General features: G+C 44.4%; 1 protein-coding gene across 5 annotated transcripts in view; it reads right to left on the bottom strand.

Moving 5' to 3' along the window:
• LOC135504380 (neural cell adhesion molecule L1-like protein) overlaps positions 1 to 19648 on the bottom strand; it is a 146663-nt gene that overhangs the window by 61403 nt on the left and 65612 nt on the right. For all 5 annotated transcript variants that reach the window (XM_064922929.1, XM_064922931.1, XM_064922930.1 and 2 more), the window contains exons 7-10: positions 17471 to 17582; positions 17136 to 17317; positions 4844 to 4978; positions 4275 to 4415 (exon numbers count right to left, since the gene is read on the bottom strand). In XM_064922929.1, the coding sequence (XP_064779001.1) occupies positions 4275 to 4415; positions 4844 to 4978; positions 17136 to 17317; positions 17471 to 17582 (570 nt within the window). The remainder of the gene's footprint in view (positions 1 to 4274; positions 4416 to 4843; positions 4979 to 17135; positions 17318 to 17470; positions 17583 to 19648) is intronic.

Genomic DNA, 19648 nt, shown 5'->3' with positions numbered 1-19648 from the left:
CCATAGAACTACTTTAAGCTGTACACTCCACAAAGCTGGGCTTTACAGAAGAGTGGCCAGAAAAAAGCCATTGTTTAAAGGAAAAAATAAGCAAACATATTTGGTATTCGCCAAAAAGCATGTGGGAGACTCCCCAAACATATGGAAGAAAGTACTCTGCGTAGATGAGACTAAAATTTTGCTTTTTGGCCATGAAGGAAAACAATATATCTGGCACAAACCCAACACCTTTCATCACCCTGATAACACCCTGTTTTTCATCGGCAGGGAATGGGAAACTGGTCAGAATTGAAGGAATGATGGATGGCGCTAAATACAGGGACATTCTTGAGGGAAACCTGTTTCAGTCTTCCAGAGATTTGAGACTGGGACGGAGGTTCACCTTCCAGCAGAACAATGACCCAAAGCATACTGCTAAAGTAACACTCGAGTGCTTTAAGGGGAAACATTTAAATGTCTTGGAATGGCCTAGTCAAAGCTCAGACCTCAATCCAATAGAGAATCTGTGGTATGACTTAAAGATTGCTGTACACCAGGGGAACCCATCCAACTTGAAGGAACTGGAGCAATTGTGCCTTGAAGAATGGGCAAAAATCTCAGTGGCTAGATGTGCCAAGCTTACAGAGACATACCCCAAGAGTTGCAGCTGTAATTGCGGCAAAAGGCTGCTCTACAAGGTATTGACTTTGGGGGGGTGAATAGTTATGCATGCTCAAGTTTTCCGTTTTTTTGTCTAATTTCTTGTTTGTTTCACAATAAAAAATATTTTGCATCTTCAAAGTGGTAGGCATGTTGTGTAAATGAAATGATACAACCCCCCCCAAAAAATATATTTTAATTCCAGTTTATAAGGCAACAAAATAGGAAAAATGCCAAGGGGGTTGAATACTTTCACAAGCCACTGTAGCTGGGTGGTGTCTGGTTCTGTCCCTGCCCTCCTTTCTCCTCTGTTTTATGATACAAGCAAAGACATTGTTTGCGTTTAGGAACTCAGTATCTCTGACACCAAGATCGTCTCAATGGAGGCTCATTTAAGTTGCGGTTGAGGCCTTCCCGCAGTTCAGCGAAGCTGCTGATTCCATATCGGTCTTCTTACCTTAGCGGTGTTTAAACCCCAGAGAATATTACCCAACTCCTGTTTTGAAACAGTTGCCAGATCGATGTTTATCCCCTTTTCTGACAGCCATTCCGGAAAGCACTTCATTGCCCAATGTCTCTCCTTTTCTATGTCGTCTATAGCAGTGCTACTGATTTCTGCATGTCTAACGTTAACGCTAGTCTCAGGTTGCTGGTCCACTTCTTCTTGCTTCATTTCTTTCATATCCTCCTCCTCTTCTCGTTGGCACCATTCTTCAAATGTTAGTGGATAAAACAAATCAAAAGTAACTTTAAGATCATCCATGATGACTTACAGGTGGTAAGACTTAAAATTGTAAAAGTAGTAGTGGTAGTAGGTTGCTAGGTAATGACGTAAACGATGCCACTTTATATGAACGTGGCCATGTGTACATGTATGTTGTCTCATATCATGGGCAGGAGAAGCTCTAACAATGGGAATTCCAAACCACCCGTTGTATAAATGTTTAATAATATATTTGTATGGATATGACATCCATAAACTCCCTATCAGACTTCTGGGTGAACCAGGGCTGTGTGCTATAGCCACACACACACACACACACACACACACACACACACACACACACACACACACACTCAGGAAAAAACTGTAACCTGTGCCTGCAACCTGAATCAGGTTGTCAGTCAACCTACCAGGGTAGGCACAAACAGCACAGGAATTAAATCAGCAACATGTATTGATCACAGTTTTACTAACGCTGAAGATATTTGCTTTAAAGCAGTATCCAAATCCATAGGATGCAGATAGCCCAGTGGTTAGAGTGTTGGACTAGTAACTGGAAGATTGCAAGATCAAATCCTCAAGCTGACAAGGGAAAAATCTGTCATTCTACCCCTGAACAAGGCAGTTAACCCACTGTTCCTAGACCGTCATTGAAAATAAGACCAGAATATTTGCTGGTCTGTGGTGTGTAATGAGGACTCAGACTCTGCACTTAAAGCATTTATGAAACTACTTATTCCAGTTACTAATATGCACGCACCCATTAAGAAAAAAAGTGTTGAATCCCCTTGAATTGATGAAAATTGTATGGTTGAGAGGGATGAGGCAAAAGGTATGGCAATTAAGTCTAGCAGCGGATTGGCAAACATACTGCAAATTAAGAAATCATGTGACTAAACTAAATAAAAATAAACTACACTATGAAACAAAGTTAGTAAAAAGCTTTGGGGCACCTTAAATTAAATTTTTGGAGAAAAAAAACAACTCGGCTCCTTCATTGAATCAGATGGCTCATTCATCACAAAGCCCACTGATATTGCAAACTACTTTCAACAACAAATGCTGACACAACACATCCAAGTATATCAGACCAAATTATGAAAGACAAGAATTGTACTTTTGAATTCCGTAAAGTCAGTGTGGAAGAGGTCAAATAAATATTGTTGTCGATCAACAATGACAAGCCACCATGATCTGACAATCTAGATGGAAAATTACTGAGGATAATAGCAGAGATAATTGCCACATCTTCAATTTAAGCCGACGAGAGAGCGTGTGCCCTCAGGCCTGGAGGGAAGCTAAAGTCATTCTGCTGCACAAGAATAGTAAAGCCCCCTTTACAAGCTCAAATAGCTGACCAATCAGCCTGTTACCAACCCTTAGTAAACTTCTGGAAAGAATTGTGTTTGACCAGATACAATGCTATTTTACAGTAAACAAACAACAGAATTTCAGAATGCTTATAGGGAAGAACACTCAACAAGCACAGCACTTACACAAATTACTGATGATTGGCTGAGAGAAATTGATGATAAAATGATTGTGGGTGCTGTCTTGTTAGACTTCAGTGCAGCTTTTGACATTATTGATCATAGCCTGCTGCTAGAAAAACACATGTGTTATGGCTTTACACCCCCTGCTATAATGTGGATAAATAAAGATTTACTTGTTTAACAGAACACAGAGGGTGTTCTTTAATGAAAGCCTATAAAATATAATCCAGTTAGAATCCGGAATTCCCCAGGGTAGCTGTTTAGGCCCCTTGCTTTTTAAAATTATTACTAATGACATGCCACAGACTTTGAGTAAAGCCAGAGTTTCAATGTATGCGGATGACTCAACACTATACACATCAGCTACTACAGCGACTGAAATGACTGCAACACTCAACAAAGAGCAGCAGTTAGTTTCAGAGTGGGTGGCAAGGAATAAGTTAGTCCTAAAAATTTCTACAACTAAAAGCATTGTATTTGGAACAAAACACTCACTAAACCCTAAACCTCAACTTAATATTGTAATAAATAATGTGGAAACTGAGCAAGTTGAGATGACTAAACTGCTTGGAGTAACACTAGATTGTAAACTGTCAAAAAATATTGATGCAGTAGTAGCTAAGATGGAGAGAAGTCTGTCTATAATAAAGCGATGCTCTGCCTTCTTAGCAACACTATCAACAAGGCAGATCCTACAGGCCCTAGTTTTGTCACTCCTTGACTACTGTTCAGTCGTGTGGTCAGGTGCCACAAAAAAGGACTTAGGAAAATTGCAATTGGCTCAGAACAGGGCAGCACGGCTGGCCCTTGGATGTACACAGAGAGCTAATATTAATAATATGCACGTCAATCTCTCCTGGCTGAAAGTGGAGGAGAGATTGACTTCATCACTACTTTAATTTATGAGAGGTTTATTTATGAGACATGTTGAATGCACCGAGCAGTCTGTCTAAACTACTGGCACACAGCTCGAACACCCATGCATACCTCACAAGACATGCCACAAGAGGTCTCTTCACAGTCCCCAAGTCCAGAACAGACCATGGGAGGCACACAGTACTACATAGAGCCTTGACGACATGGAACTCTATTCCACATCAAGTAACTGATGCAATCAGTAAAATTTGATTTTAAAAAACCCGAAAAAAACACCTTATGGAACAGTGGGGACTGTGAAACAACAAACATTGGCACAGACCCATGCATACAGTCACACACACACGCGGATTTAGTACTGTAGTTATGTGGTGGAGTAGGGGCCTGAGGGCACACAGTGTGTTGTGAAATCTGTGAATGTATTGTAATGTTTTAAAATTGTAAAAACTGCCTTAATTTTGCTGGACCCCAGGAAGAGTAGCTGCTTCTTTAATAAATACAAATACACACACACACACAAAGTGCTAATGTCCAGTACTGACTTATGATCATGATGTTAGCATTAGCCAGGATGGTGCCATGTCTGTTGGAGACTTCACACTGGTAGACGGCACTGTCCTCAGGCCTGGCCCTGTGCAACACTAGGGTATCATCAAGCACTTGTCTGTTCGATGACGGGCCATCTGAAAGAACCAGAAAGAAATGCTTAAAACCAAACACGAATGCAGATTCTATAGTACTGGCAGTCTTTGTATCTGGCCTGTATATTGCCTGATTATTGTTATTTTATTGGGTTACTATTTTATTTTATCTATTTTAATTTTCTTACTTTTTAACTGCATTGTTGGGAAAGGGCTCGTATGTAAGCATTTCACAGTAAAGTCTACATCTGTTGTACTCAGCGCATGTGAACAAAATCAATGTGATTTGATTTATAGGATGCTGAACAACAACTGGACCAAATGCAACACAGTGGAATGACTATTGTATTACACAAAACTACAAAGATAATATTGTATCCTATATAGTCAAGTGAAGTGGGTGGACTGGGCACTGAATAACCGGCAAGGACAGAGGTCAGGTTTCATATGTTAGAGGTCATCTCACTCACCGTCCAGAGGCTGTCCGTTCTTCCTCCATGAGATAACCGGCCGTGGCTTTCCCGAGGCAGAGCACTTGATGTGCACGTCAGAGCCAACAACAGCCAACTGGCCCTTGGGTGGCTCCGGCTGCCATCTTGGTGGCTCTGTGAGACATACAGTGCATTCAGAAAGTATTCAGGCCCCTTGAACTTTTCAACATTTTGCTACATTACAGTCTTATTCTAAAAGGGACTAAAAAATGTTTCACATCAATCTTCACACAATACCCCATAATAACAAAGTGAAAACAAGTTTTTAGAATTGTTTGCAGATTTATACAAAAACAGATACCTTATTTACATAATATTACTGACCCTTTGCTATGAGACTCAAAATTGAGCTTGGGGTTGAACTTGGAGTCCTCCTGTGGTAAATTCAATTGATTGGATATGATTTGGAAAGGCACACACCTGTCCATATAAGGTCCCACAGTTTACAGTGCATGTCAGAGTAAAAACCACACCATGAGGTCGAAGGCATTGTCCGTACAGCTCCTAGACAGGATTGTGTCAAGGCACAGATCTGGGGAAGGGTACCAAAAATTGCATGCAGCATTGAAGGTCCCCAAGAACACAGTGGCCTCCATCATTCTTAAATGGAAGAAGTTTGGAATCACCAAGACTCTTCCTCGAACTGGCCGCCCTGCCAAACTGAGCAATCGGGGGAGAAGGGCCTTGGTCAAGGAGGTGACCAAGAACCCGATGGTCACTGACAGAGCTCCAGATTTCCTCTGTGGAGATGGGAGAACCTTCCAGAAGGACAGCCATCTCTGCAGCACTCCAACAATCAGGCCTTTATGGTACAGTGGCCAGATGGGAAGCCACTCCTCAGTACAAGGCACATGACAGCCCACCTGGAGTTTGCCAAAAGACACCTAAAGGACACTGACCATGACAAACAAGATTCTCTGCTCTATAACCAAGATTGAACTCTTTGGCCTAAATGTCAAGGGTCACATCTGGAGGACACTGGTCACCATCCCTATGGTGAAGCATGCTGGTAGCAGCATCATGCTGCGGCAGGCCTGGGAGACTAGTCAGGATCGAGGGAAAGATAAACATAGCAAAGTACAGAGAGAGATCTGCTCCAGAGCGCTCAGGACCTGACTTGGGCGAAGGTTCACCATCCAACGACCCTGAACACACAGCCAAGACAACATTTCGGGACAAGTCTCTAAATCAAATATAATTTTATTGGTCACATACACATGGTTAGCATATGTTAATGTGAGTGTAGCGAAATGCTTGTGCTTCTAGTTCCGACAGTGCAGTAATATCTACAAAGTAATCTAACAGTTTCACAACAACTACCTTATACACACAAGTGTAAAAGGATAAATAAGAATATGTACATACAAATAGATGGATGAGCGATGGCCGTGCGGCATAGGCAAGATGCAGTAAATGGTATAGAGTACAGTATATACATGTGAGATGAGTAATGTAGGGTACATAATCATTATAAGTGTCATTGTTTAAAGTGACTAGTGATACATTTATACCATCCAATTATTAAAGTGGCTAGAGATTTGAGTCAGCAGCAGCCACTCAATGTTACTGATGGCTGTTTAAAAGGTCTGATGGCCTTGAGATAGAAGCTGTTTTTCAGTCTCTCGGTCCCAGCTTTGATAAACCTGGACTGACCTCGCCTTCTGGATGATAGCGGGGTGAACAGGCAGTGGCTCAGGTGGGTGTTTTTCCTTGATGATCTTCTTGGCCTTCCTGTGATGGTGTCCTGGAGGGCAGGTAGTTTTCCCCCAGTGATGTGTTGTGCAGACCCCACTACCCTCTGGAGAGCCTTGTGGTTGTGGGTGGTGCAGTTGCCGTATCAGGCGATGATACAGCCCGACAGGATGATCTCAATTGTGCATCTGTAAAAGTTTGTGAGTGTTTTAGGTGACAAGCCCCATTTCTTCAGCCTCCTGAGGTTAAAGAGCCGAATTGCGCCTTCGTCACCATGCTGTCTATGTGGGTGGACCATTTCAGTTTGTCTGTGATGTGTACGCCGAGGAATTTAAAAAAACTTTCCACCTTCTCCACTACTGTCCCGTCGATGTGGATAGGGGGGTGCTCCCTCTGCTATTTTCTGAAGTCTACGATTATCTCCTTTGTTTTGTTGACGTTGAGTGTGGTGATATTTTCCTGACACCACACTCCGAGAGCCCTCATCTCCTCCCTGTAGTCTGTCTCGTAGTTGTTGGTAACCAAGCCTACCACTGTAGTGTCATCTGCAAACTTGATGATTGAGTTGGAGGCGTGCATGGCCACGCAGTCATGGGTGAACAGGGAGTACAGGAGAGGGCTGAGAACGCACCCTTGTGGGGCCCCAGTGTTGAGGATCAGTGAAGTTGTTTCCTACCCTCACCACTTGGGGGGCGGCCCGTCACAAAGTCCAGGGCCCAGTTGCACAGGGTGGGGTCGAGTCCCAGGGTTTCGAGCTTAATGACACGTTTGGAGGGTACTATGGTGTTAAATGCTGAGCTATAGTCAATGAAAAGCATTCTTACATAGGTAATCCTCTTGTCCAGATGGGATAGGGCAGTGTGATTGCGGTTGCGTCATCTGTGGACCTATTGGGGCGGTTGAAAAATTGGAGTGGGTCTAGGATATCAGGTAGAGTGGAGGTGATATGATCCTTGACTAGTCTCTCAAAGCACTTCATGATGACAGAAGTGAGTGCTACGGGGCGATTGTCGTTTAGCTCAGTTACCTTAGCTTTCTTGGGGACAGAAACAATGGTGGCCCTCTTGAAGCATGTGGGCACAGCAGACTGGGATAGGGATTGATTGAATATGTCCGTAAACACACCAGCCAGCTGGTCTGCGCATGCTCTGAGGATGCGGCTAGGGATGCCGTCTGGGCCAGCAACCTTGCGAGGGTTAACAAGTTTAAATGTTTTACTCACATTGGCTACGGTGATGGAGAGCCTACAGGTTTTGGTGTCAGTGGCACTGTATTGTCCTCAAAGCTGGCAAAGAAGTTGTTTAATTTGTCTGGCAGCAAGACGTCAGTGCCTGCGATGGGGCTGGTTTTCTTTTAGTAATCCGTGATTGACTGTAGACCCTGCCACATACATCTTGTGTTTGAGCAGGTGAATTGCGAATCTACTTTGTCTCTATACTGACACTTAGCTTGTTTGATTGCTTTGCGGAGGAAATAGCAGCACTGTTTGTATTCGATCATGTTTCCGGTCGCCTTACCATGATTAAAAGCAGTGGTTCGCATTTTCAGTTTTGCATGAATGCTGCCATCACCGTGGGTATAACATCACCAATGGACTTGCTAATAAACTCGCTCACCGAGTCGGTGTATACATCAATGTTGTTGTCTGAGGCTATGCGGAACATATCGCAGTCCACGTGATTGAAGCAATCTTGAAGCGTGGAATCCGATTGGTCAGACCAGCCTTGAACAGACCTGACAACGGGCGTTTCCTGTTTCAGTTTCTGTCTAGAGGATGGGAGCAACAAAATGGAGTGGTGGTCAGATTGCCGAAAGGAGGGTGGGGGAGGCCTTTGTATGCGACGTGGAAGTTAGAGTAGCAATGATCCAGAATGCTGCCAGCTCGAGTCGCACATTCGATATGCTGACAAAATGTAGGGAGCCTTGTTTTCAGATTAGCTTTGTTAAAATCTCCAGCTACAATAAATGCAACCTCAGAGTATATGGTTTCCAGTTTACATAGAGTCCAGTGAAGGTTATTTCAGGGCCGTCGAGGTATCTGCTTGGGGGGGATATACCGGCTGTGATTATAATCTAAGAGAATTCTCTTGTTAGATAATGTGGTAGGCATTTGATTGTAAAGGAATTCTAGGTCAGGTGAACAAAATGACTTTTATGTTGCTGTATGTTGTTATGATTACACGACGAGTCGTTAATCATAAGGCATACGCCCACACCCTTCTTCTTACCAGAGAGATGTTTCTGGTTCTGTCGGCGCGAAGCGTGAAGAAACCGGGTGGCTGTACCGACTCTGATAAAGTAATCCTTCTCACCCCCCCCCCCCTTAAATGATTTAGATGCACTATTGTAAAGTGGCTGTTCCACTGGATGTCAGAAGGTGAATTCACCAATTTGTAAGTCGCTCTGGATAAGAGCGTCTGCTAAATGACTTAAATGTAATGTAAATGTAACATATCCCGAGAGAGCCATGTTTCCATGAAACAGAGAATTTTACAATCTCTGATGTCTCTCTGGAAAGCAACTCTTGCTCGATTTTCATCTACCTTCTTGTCAAGTGACTGGACATTGGAGAGAAGTATACTCAGGAGCGGTGAGTCCGTCTATGGAGCCTAAACAGAAGATCGCTCCATGTGCCCCTTCTGTGGCGCCGTTGTTTTGGGTCGCCTACTGGGATCAGATCCATTGTCCTGGGTGGTGGTCCGAACAGAGGTTCCGCTTTGGGAAAGTCGTATTCCTGGTCGCAATGTTGGTTAGTTGACGTTGCTCTTATATGGGAACACAGAGGATGGAAACAGAGGAGATGGCCGCCGTTTTACGGTCTCCAAACCAATTTTGTCGAGATAATTGTAAATGATTTTGTACATAATGTTTCTGCAACAGTATCTTACGGAAGAAAAGAGCTTCTGGATATCAGAACAGCGATCACTCACCTTGGATTAGACTAAGATTTCTTCAACAACAACAACAACAACAGCAGCAAGCAGGACTCACACGATATTCTCCAAACACCCCACAGGGCAGACATCCCAATTATTTGCAAAAGGAAGAGACGCAGAGAACGAAGAGCCAGATGCCTCGTCTGGACCCGCAGAAGACAACTAGGAAAGCTGCCGTTACCGTCAATATTACTCGCCAACGTGTAATCATTGGACAATAAACTAGACAAGGTAAGATCACGAATATCCTACCAACGGGACTTCAAAAACTGTAATATCCTATGCTTCACGAAATCGTGGCTGAATGATGACATGGATATTCAGCTAGCAGGATACACGCTGCACCGGCAAGATAGAACAACACACGAGGGGTGACGGTCTGGTGGTAAGACGAGGGGTGGCGGTCTGTGCATGTTTGTAAACAACAGCTGGTGCATGAAATCTAAGGAAGTCTCTAGATTTTGCTCGCCTGAAGTAGAGTATATTGTGATAAACTGCAGGCTACACTACTTGCCTAGAGAGTTCTCAGCTATACTTTTCGTGGCTGTTTATTTACCACCACAGACAGATGCTGGCACTAAGACCGCACTCAGACAGCTGTATAAGGAAATAAACAAACAGGAATCCACTCACCCAGAGGCGGAGCTCCTAGTGGTCGGAGACTTTAATGCAGGGTAACTTTAGATCAGTTCTACTCTAGATCAGCTGTACTCCACACACAGAGGCGCGTTCAAAGCTCTCCCTCACCCTCCATTTGGTAAATCCAACCACAACTTTATCCTCCTGATTCCTGCTTACAAGCAAAAATTAAAGCAGCAAGCACCAGTGACTCGGTCTATAAAAAGATGGTCAGATGAAGCAGATGCTAAACTACAGGACTGCTTTGCTATCACAGACTGGAACATGTTCCGGAATTCATCCGATGACATTGAGGAATACACCACATCAGTCACTGGCTTCATCAATAAGTGCATTGAGGACTTCGTCCCCACAGTGACTGTACGTACACACCCCAACCAGAAGGCATGGATTACAGGCAACATTCACACTGAGCTAAAGGGTAGAGCTGCCGCTTTCAAGGTGCGAGACTCTAACCCAGAAGCTTACAAGAAATCACGCTACGAACCGTCAAACAGGCAAAGCGTCAATACAGGGCTAAGATTGAATCATACTACACCGGCTCCAACGCTCGTCGGATGTGGCAGGGCTTGCAAACTATTACAGACTACAAAGGGAAGCACAAGGAAAGGGAAGCACAGCCGCGAGCTGACCAGTGACACGAGCCTACCAGACGAGCTAAATGACTTATATGATCGCTTCGAGGCAAGCAACACTGAGGCATGCATGAGAGCATTAGCTGTTCCGGACAACTGTGTGATCACGCTCTCCGTAGCCGACGTGAGTAAGACCTTTAAACAGGTTAACATACTGGCTGCGGGGCCAGACGGATAACCAGAACGTGTGCTCCGGGCATGTGCTGACCAACTGGCAGGTGTCTTCACTGACATTTTCAACATGTCCCTGATTGAGTTTGTAATACCAACATGCTTCAAGCAGACCACCATAGTCCCTGGGCCCAAGAACACAAAGGCAACCTGCCTAAATGACTACAGACCCGTAGCACTCACTTCGGTAGCCATGAAGTGCTTTGAAAGGCTGGTAATGGCTCACATCAACACCATTATCCCAGAAACCCTACACCCGCTCCAATGTGCATACCACCCAAACAGATCCACAGATGATGCAATCTCTATTGCACTCCACACTGCCCTTTCCCACCTGGACAAAAGGAACACCTATGTGAAAATGCTGTTCATTGACTACAATTCAGCGTTCTACAGCCTAGCACCCTCAAAGCTCATCACCAAGCTAAGGATCCTGGGACTAAACATCTCCCTCTGCAACTGGATCCTGGACTTCCTGACAGGCCGCCCCCAGGTGGTGAGGGTAGGTAGCAACACATCTGCCACGCTGATCCTCAACACTGGAGCTCACCAGCGGTGCATGCTCAGTCCTCTCCTGTACTCCCTGTTCACCCATGACTGCATGGCCAGGCAAGACTCCAACACCATCATTAAGTTTGTTGACGACTCAACGGTGGTATGCCTGATCACCGACAACGACGAGACAGTCTATAGGGAGGAGGTCAGAGACCTGGCCAGGTAGTGCCAGAATAACAACCTCTCCCTCAACGTAACCAAGACTAAGGAGATGATTGGGGACTACAGGAAAAGGAGCACAGGGCACATCCCCATTCTCATCGAAGGGGCTGTAGTGGAGCAGGTTGAGAGCTTCAAATTCCATAGTGTCCACATCAACAACAAACTAGGTTGGTCCAAACACACCAAGACAGTCATGAAGAGGGCACGAGAAAGCATATTCCCCCTCAGAAAACTAAAAAGATTTAGCATGGGTCCTGAGATCCTCAAAAGGTTTTACAGCTGCAACATCGAGAGCATCACTGCCTGGTACGGCACTTGCTCAGCCTCCACCGCAAGTCACTTCAGTGGGTAGTGCGTACGGCCCAGTACATCACTGGGGCAAAGCTGCCTGCCATCCAGGATCTCTACACCAGGCGGTGTCAGAGGAAGGCCTTACAAATTGTCAAAGACCCCAGCCACCCCAGTCATAGACTGTTCTCTCTACTACCGCATGGCAAGCGGTACCGGAGTGCCAAGTCTAGGACAAAAAAGGCTTTTCAACAGTTTTTACCCCCAAGCCATAAGACTCCTGAACAGGTAACCAAATGGTTACCCGGACTATTTGCAAACCCCTCTTGTAGGCTACTCTCTGTTTATCTTATATGCATAGTCACTTTAAATATACATTCATGTACATACTACCTAAATTGGCCCGACCAACCAGTGCTCCCACACATTGGCTAACCGTGCTATCTGCATTGTGTCCCACCACCCGCAAACCCCTCTTTTTACGCTTCTGCTAACTCTCTGTTCATCATATATGTATAGTCACTTTAACGATACCAACATGTACACACTACCTCAATAAGCCTGACTAACAGGTGTCTGTATATAGCCATGCTACTCTTTTTTTCTGTTGTTTTATTTCTTTACTCACGCTCTTACTTACACACACACACACACACACACACACACACACACACACACACACAATAAGTTTGGTGAATTTTGGCCTCACAGCTTCACGGTTGGGATGGTGTTCTTCGGCTTGCAAGCCTACCCTTTTACCTCCAAACATAACAATGGTCATTATGGCCAAACAGTTGTACACTGCTCAAAAAAATAAAGGGAACACTTAAACAACACAATGTAACTCCAAGTCAATCACACTTCTGTGAAATCAAACTGTCCACTAAGGAAGCAACACTGATTGACAATAAATTTCACATGCTGTTGTTCAAATGGAATAGACAACCCGTGGAAATTATAGGCAATTAGCAAGACACCCCCAATAAAGGAGTGGTTCTGTAGGTGGAGACCACAGACCACTTCTCAGGTCCTATGCTCCCTGGCTGATGTTTTGGTCACTTTTGAATGCTGGCGGTGCTTTCACTATAGTGGTAGCATGAGACAGAGTCTACAACCCACACAAGTGGCTCAGGTAGTGCAGCTCATCCAGGATGACACATCAATGCGAGCTTTGGCAAGAAGGTTTGCTGTGTCTGTCAGCGTAGTGTCCTGAGCACGGATGAGCTACCAGGAGACAGGCCTATACATTAGGAGACGTGGAGGAGGCCGTAGGAGGGCAACAACCCAGCAGCAGGACCGCTACCTCCGCCTTTGTGCAAGGAGTAGCAGGAGGAGCACTGCCAGAGCCCTGCAAAATGACATCCAGCAGGCCACAAATGTGCATGTGTCTGCTCAAACAGTCAGAAACAGACTCCATGAGGGTGGTATAAGGGCCCGATGTCCACAGGTGGGGGTTGTGCTTACAGCCCAACACCATGCAGGACGTTTTTCATTTGCCAGAGAACACCAAGATTGGCAAATTCGTCACTGGCGCCCTGTGCTCTTCACAGATGAAAGCAGGTTCACACTGAGCACGTGACAGACGTGACAGTCTGGAGATGCCGTGGAGAACATTCTGCTGCCTGCAACATCCTCCAGCATGACCGGTTTGGTGGTGGGTCAGTCATGGTGTGGGGTGGCATTTCTTTGGGGGGCCGCACAGCCCTCCATGTGCTCGCCAGAGGTAGCTTGACTGCCATTAGGTACCGAAATGAGATCCTCAGACCCCTTGTGAGACCATATGCTGTTGCGGTTGGCCCTGGGTTCCTCCTAATTCAAGACATTGCTAGACCTCATGTGGCTGGAGTGTGTCAGCAGTTCCTGCAAGAGGAAGGCATTGATGCTATGGACTGGCCCGCCCGTTCCCAAGACCTGAATCCAATTGAGCACATCTGAGACATCATGTCTCGTTCCATCCACCAACGCCACGTAGCACCACAGACTGTCCAGGAGTTGGCGGATGCTTTAGTCCAGGTCTGGGAGGAGATCCCTCAGGAGACCATCCGCCACCTCATCAGGAGCATGCCCAGGCGTTGTAGGGAGGTCATACAGGCACGTGGAGGCCACACACACCACTACTGAGCCTGATTTTGACTTGTTTTAAGGACATTACATCAAAGTTGGATCAGACTTTAGTGTGGTTTTCCACTTTAATTTTGAGTGTGACTCCAAATCCAGACCTCCATGGGTTGAAAAATTTGATTTCCATTGATCATAGATTTTGTTGTCAGCACATTCAACTATGTAAAGAAAAAAGTATTTAATAAGAATATTTCATTCATTCAGATCTAGGATGTGTTATTTTAGTGTTCCCTTTATTTTTTTGAGTAGTGTATTTTGGTTTCATCAGACCAGAGGACAATTCTCCAAAAAGTACGATCTTTGTCCCCATGTGCAGTTGTAGAAGTGGTTTCTTCCTTGCTGAACAGCCTTTCAGGTAACGTTGATGTAGGACTCGATTTACTGTTTATATAGATACTTTGTACCTGTTTCCTCCAGCATCTTCATAAGGTCCTTTGCCGTTGTTCTGAGCGGTATGACGGCTGCATGGTCCCATGGTGTTCATACTTGCATAGTATTGTTTATACAGATGAATATGGTACCTTCAGGCATTTGGAAATTGCTCCCAAGGATGAACCAGACTTGTGGAGGTCTACAATTTGTTTCTGAGAACTTGACTGATTGCTTTTGATTTTCCCATGATGTCAAGCAAAGAGGCACTGAGTTTGAAGGTAGGCCTTGAAATACATCCACAGGTACAACTCCAATTGACTCAAATTGTCAATTAGCCTATCAGAAGCTTCTAAAGCCATCACAGAATTTTCTGGAATATTCCGAACTGTTTAAAGGCACAGTCAACTTAGTGTATGTAAACTTCTGAAACGTCTGGAAAAATGACTTGTGTCATGCACAAAGTAGATGTTCTAACCAACTTGCCAAAGCTATAGTTCGTTAACAAGAAATTTGTGGAGTGGTTGAAAAACGAGATTTAATGACTATAACCTAAGTGTATGTAAACTTCCGACTTCAACTGTACATATTACCTCAATTACCTCGTCAATGGTGCACCCGCATATTGACATTGACTCTGTACCGGTACACCCTGTATATAGCCCCAATATTGTTATTTACTGCTGCGCCGGCTCTGCGCAATGTGTCTCCAGTGCGTCTGCACAGTCCTCTGCCTAGGACGTCCTGTATGTCTCTCCAGCCTGGTGAGTCCTGTGCCTGCGCCCAGAACTAATCTTCCTATGTCTCCTCCCTCCAGTGATGATCCATGGCAAGAAGCCTCCAGTGATGATCCATGGCACGGAGCCCCCAGTGACAGCCTCCAGTCCGGAGCCCGCAGTGACGAGGGTGCCCAGTCCAGGGCCCGCAGCGACGAGGGTTCCCAGTCCGGGGCCCGCAGCGACGAGGGTGCCCAGTATGGGGCCCGCAGCGACGAGGGTGCCCAGTCCGGGGCTCGCAGTGACGAGGGTGCCCAGACCGGTGCATACAGCAACGAGGGTGCTCAGTCCGGGGCCCGCAGCAACGAGGGTGCCCAGTCCGGGGGCGGCGGCGAGGTTCCCCACACCAAAGGCGTCACCAAAGCGGGGTGAGCCAGAGGTGGAGCGGGGTCTGCTTCCCGCACCTGAGCCGCCACCGCGGATAGATGCCCACCCAGACCCTCCCCTATATGTTCAGGTTTTGCGGCCGGAATCCGCACCTTTGGGGTGGGGGGTGGTACTGTCACACTCTGACCTTAGAGAGCCTTTTTATGTCTCTATTTGGTTAGGTCAGGGTGTGATTTGGGGTTGGCATTCTATGTTTTGTTATCTATGATTTTTGTATTTCTATGTTTTGGCTGGTATGGTTCTCAATCAGGGACAGCTGTCTACCGTTGTCTCTGTTTGGGAACCATACTTAAGTAGCCCATTTTCCCTCCTTTCTTTGTGGGAAGTTGACTTTGTTTAGGGCACATAGCCTTTGAGCTTCACAGTTTGTTTTTGTAGTGTTATTTGTTTTGTTTGGCGTCATTTTGATTAATAAATTAAAATTTACGCTCAACACGCTGCACCTTGGTCCTCTCCTTTCAACAGCCATGACAGCTGCTCTTTAATGATTTGATATTCTTATCTCTTACTTTTATGTTGTATTTTCTTAAACTGCATTTTTGTTTAAGGGCTTGTAAGTAAGCAATTCACTTCATGTCCTTGAGTGGCCCAGCCAGAGCCCGGACTTGAACCCCATCAATCATCTCTGGAGAGACCTGAAAATAGCTGTATAGCGACACTCCCCATCCAACCTGACAGAGATTGAGAGGATCTGCAGGAAAGAATGTGAGAAATTCCCTAAACACAGATGTGTCAAGCTTGAAGCATCATACCCAAGAAGACTCGAGGCTGTAATCGCTGCCAAAGGTGTTTAAACAAAGTACTGAGTAAAGGGTCAGAATACTTACAGAAATGTATTATTTTTTTTATTTTTTATATACATTTGAAGAAAAATGTAAAATCCTGTTTTTACTTTGTCATTATGAGGTATTGTGTGTATTGATGAGTGGGAAAAAAACAATTTAATCCATTTTAGAATAAGGCTGTAATGAAACAAAATGTGGAAAAAGTTAAGGTGTCTAAATACGTTCCTAATGCACTGTAAAGAGAGTCTTAGTCAGTCTAGGGTTGTGTTCCCCTGCTCAGACGTTGCTGACCCATGCCACATCTTACAACTCCTGGAAAGGTATTTTTTATGTATCAGCTAACTAAACCATACGTTATAGCATTCTGGTACCTGGCGGCACAATCCATGACGTGGCATGCAGCCATTGGTTGATTCATCTAATGTCTGAGCAGGGGAGCACAACCTATGTAATGGCAACCATAATCCTTTGTATCTAACAAAGACGGTCACCTGGAGATTTGTCCATCATTGGAAAGATGATAAATGACCCCTTCTAGAATGCTTTAGGCTCTAATAAGAAATCAATGTTTTCCTTTGACAATGTAGCTGCTGTAAGTGAACACAACAGCACAAGAGAGGTTTTAAAAAGGTATTAAACTGTTAAACGTACACTGTATAAAGAAGGGCAAAGGCTTCACTTGGACATTGTAAAGGGGACAACAAACTTTTTTGTGGGGGACACACTGAAAGTATAACCTGCCTCAGTCTACTTACCCTCCACCATGACGTTGAAGTAGTGGACTGTGTCTCCGACAGAGTTCCTCGCCTCACACGTGTACTTCCCATCATCCTCCTCTTCAATGTTATTAATGGTTAAACGTTTCCCATAGTTTTTTAGATTTGCCCGTTTCGGTAGCTTCTCTGTCCTTTTTGTCCATTCAATCACAGGAGTTGGACTGAGTAACAAGATGAGAGAAAACGAGATATGATTAGTGAAAAATGACACACACATTATTCTATAAAATGTAATACAACATGTTCATCCAGTCACTGAAGTTATGAATAAATATTCTTCATACTAATTTGAGAAATAATTAGACTCCACTTACAATCCCTCTGCTATACACTCTAGCACCAGCTCCTCTCCTTTCAGCAGCCGTACCTCTGACTGAACACCAGAGGGTACCAGAAGGCTCGGTCTTCTCTCTGGAATGGCATAGGCTTCCATGGGCAGAAAATGACAGGCATAAGAGATGTATAGTAGGTATATTTCTGAAACCATAGGAGCAACTGCAGTAGGTGTTTGTCCGCACTTGAGTGTTTTGGTACACTCTCTTAGTATATATATACACAGTACCAGTCAAAAGCTTGGACACACCTACGTATTCAAGGGTTTTTCCTAATATTGTACTATGTTCTACATTGTAGAATAATAGTGAAGACATCAAATCTATGAAATAGCACATATGGAATAATGTAGTAACCAAAAAACATTTAAACAAATCAAAATATTTTATTATTCAATGCAGCCACCCTTTTCCTTGATGACACCATTGCACTCTCGGCATTCTCTCAACCAGCTTCATGAGGAATGCTTTTCAAACAGTCTTGATGGAGTTCCCATATATGCTGAGCACTTGTTTGCTGCTTTTCCTTCACTCGGCTATGAAAAGCCAACTGACATTTACTCCTGAGGTGCTGACCTGTTGCACCCTCTACAACCACTGTGATTATTATTATTTGACCCTACTGGTCATCTATGAACATTTGAACATCTTGGCCATGTACTGTTATAATCTCCACCCGGCACAGCCAGAAGAGGATTGGCCACCCCTCAGGGCCTGGTTCCTCTCTAGGTTTCATCCTAGGTTCCTGCCTTTCTCAGGGGGTTTTCCTTGCCACTGTGCTTCCACATCTGCATTGCTTGCTGTTTGGGGTTTTAGGCTGGGTTTCTGTACAGTACTTTGTGACGTCGGCAGATATAAAAAGGGCTTTATATATAAATACATTTGATTGATTGATTGATTGATTGACTCTGCAGTCCAACTCCTTCTAAACTATCTCAATTGGGTTGAGGTCTGGGGATTGCGTAGGTCAGATCATCTGATGCAGCACTCCATCACTCTCCTTGGTCAAATAGCCCTTACATAGCCTGGAGGTGTGTTTTGAGTCATAGTCCCACTAAGCCCAAACCAGATGGGATGAAGTATCACTGCAGAATTCTGTGGTAGCCATGCTGATTAAGTGTACCTTGAATTCTAAATAAATCTCAGATAGTATCACCAGCAAAGCACCCCCACACCAGCACACCTCCTCTTCCATGCTTCAAGGTGGGAACCACATATGCGGAGATCATCCATTCACCTACTCTGCATCTCACAAAGACAGAGGTTGGAACCAAAAATCTCAAATTTGTACTCCAGATTTCCACCGGTCTAATGTACATTGTTCGTGTTTTTTGGAAGAAGCAAGTCTCTTCTTCTTATTGGTGGCCTTTAGTAGTGTTTTCTTTGTAGCAATTCGACCATGAAGGACTGATTCACACAGTCTCCTCTGAACAGTTGATGTTGTGATGTGTGTTACTTGAACTCAATTAAGCATTTATTTGGGTGGCAGATAACTCTAATGAACTTATTCTCTGCAGCAGAAGTAACTCTGGGTCTTCCTTTCCTATGGCGGTCCTCATGAGAGCTGGTTTCATCATAGCACTTGATGGTTTTTGCGACTGCACTTGAAGAAACATTCAAAGTTATTGACATTTTCTGGATTGACTGGCCTTCATGTCTTAAAGTAATGATGGACCGTCATTTCTCTTCGCCTATTTGAGCTATTCTTGCCATAATATGGACTTGGTCTTTTACCAAATAGGGCTACCTCTGTATACCACCCCTACCTTGTCACAACACAACTGATTGGCTCAAACACATTAAGAAGGAAAGACATTCCACAAATTAACTTTTAACAAGGCACACCTGTTAATTGTACTGCATTCCAGGTGACTACCTCATGAAGCTGATTGAGAGAATGCAAAGAGTGTGCAAAGCTGTCATCAAGGCAAAGGGTAGCTACTTTGAAGAATCTCAAATATAACATTTATTTTTATTTGTTTAACATTTTTTGGGTTAGTACATGATTCCATATGTGTTATTTCATAGTTTTGATTTCTTCACTATTATTCAACAGTGTAGAAAATAGTTTAAAAAAATGTAAAACCTGGAATGAGTAGGTGGCTCAAACTTTTGACTGGTACTGATAAAATTACATAGATGAATCTCATTCAACGTGTG

Source organism: Oncorhynchus masou, chromosome 18, assembly GCF_036934945.1.
Source record: "Oncorhynchus masou masou isolate Uvic2021 chromosome 18, UVic_Omas_1.1, whole genome shotgun sequence".
NCBI lineage: Eukaryota > Metazoa > Chordata > Actinopteri > Salmoniformes > Salmonidae > Oncorhynchus > Oncorhynchus masou.
Note: the sequence above shows the minus strand (reverse complement) of the source record. Positions and strands in the feature narration are given on the sequence as shown.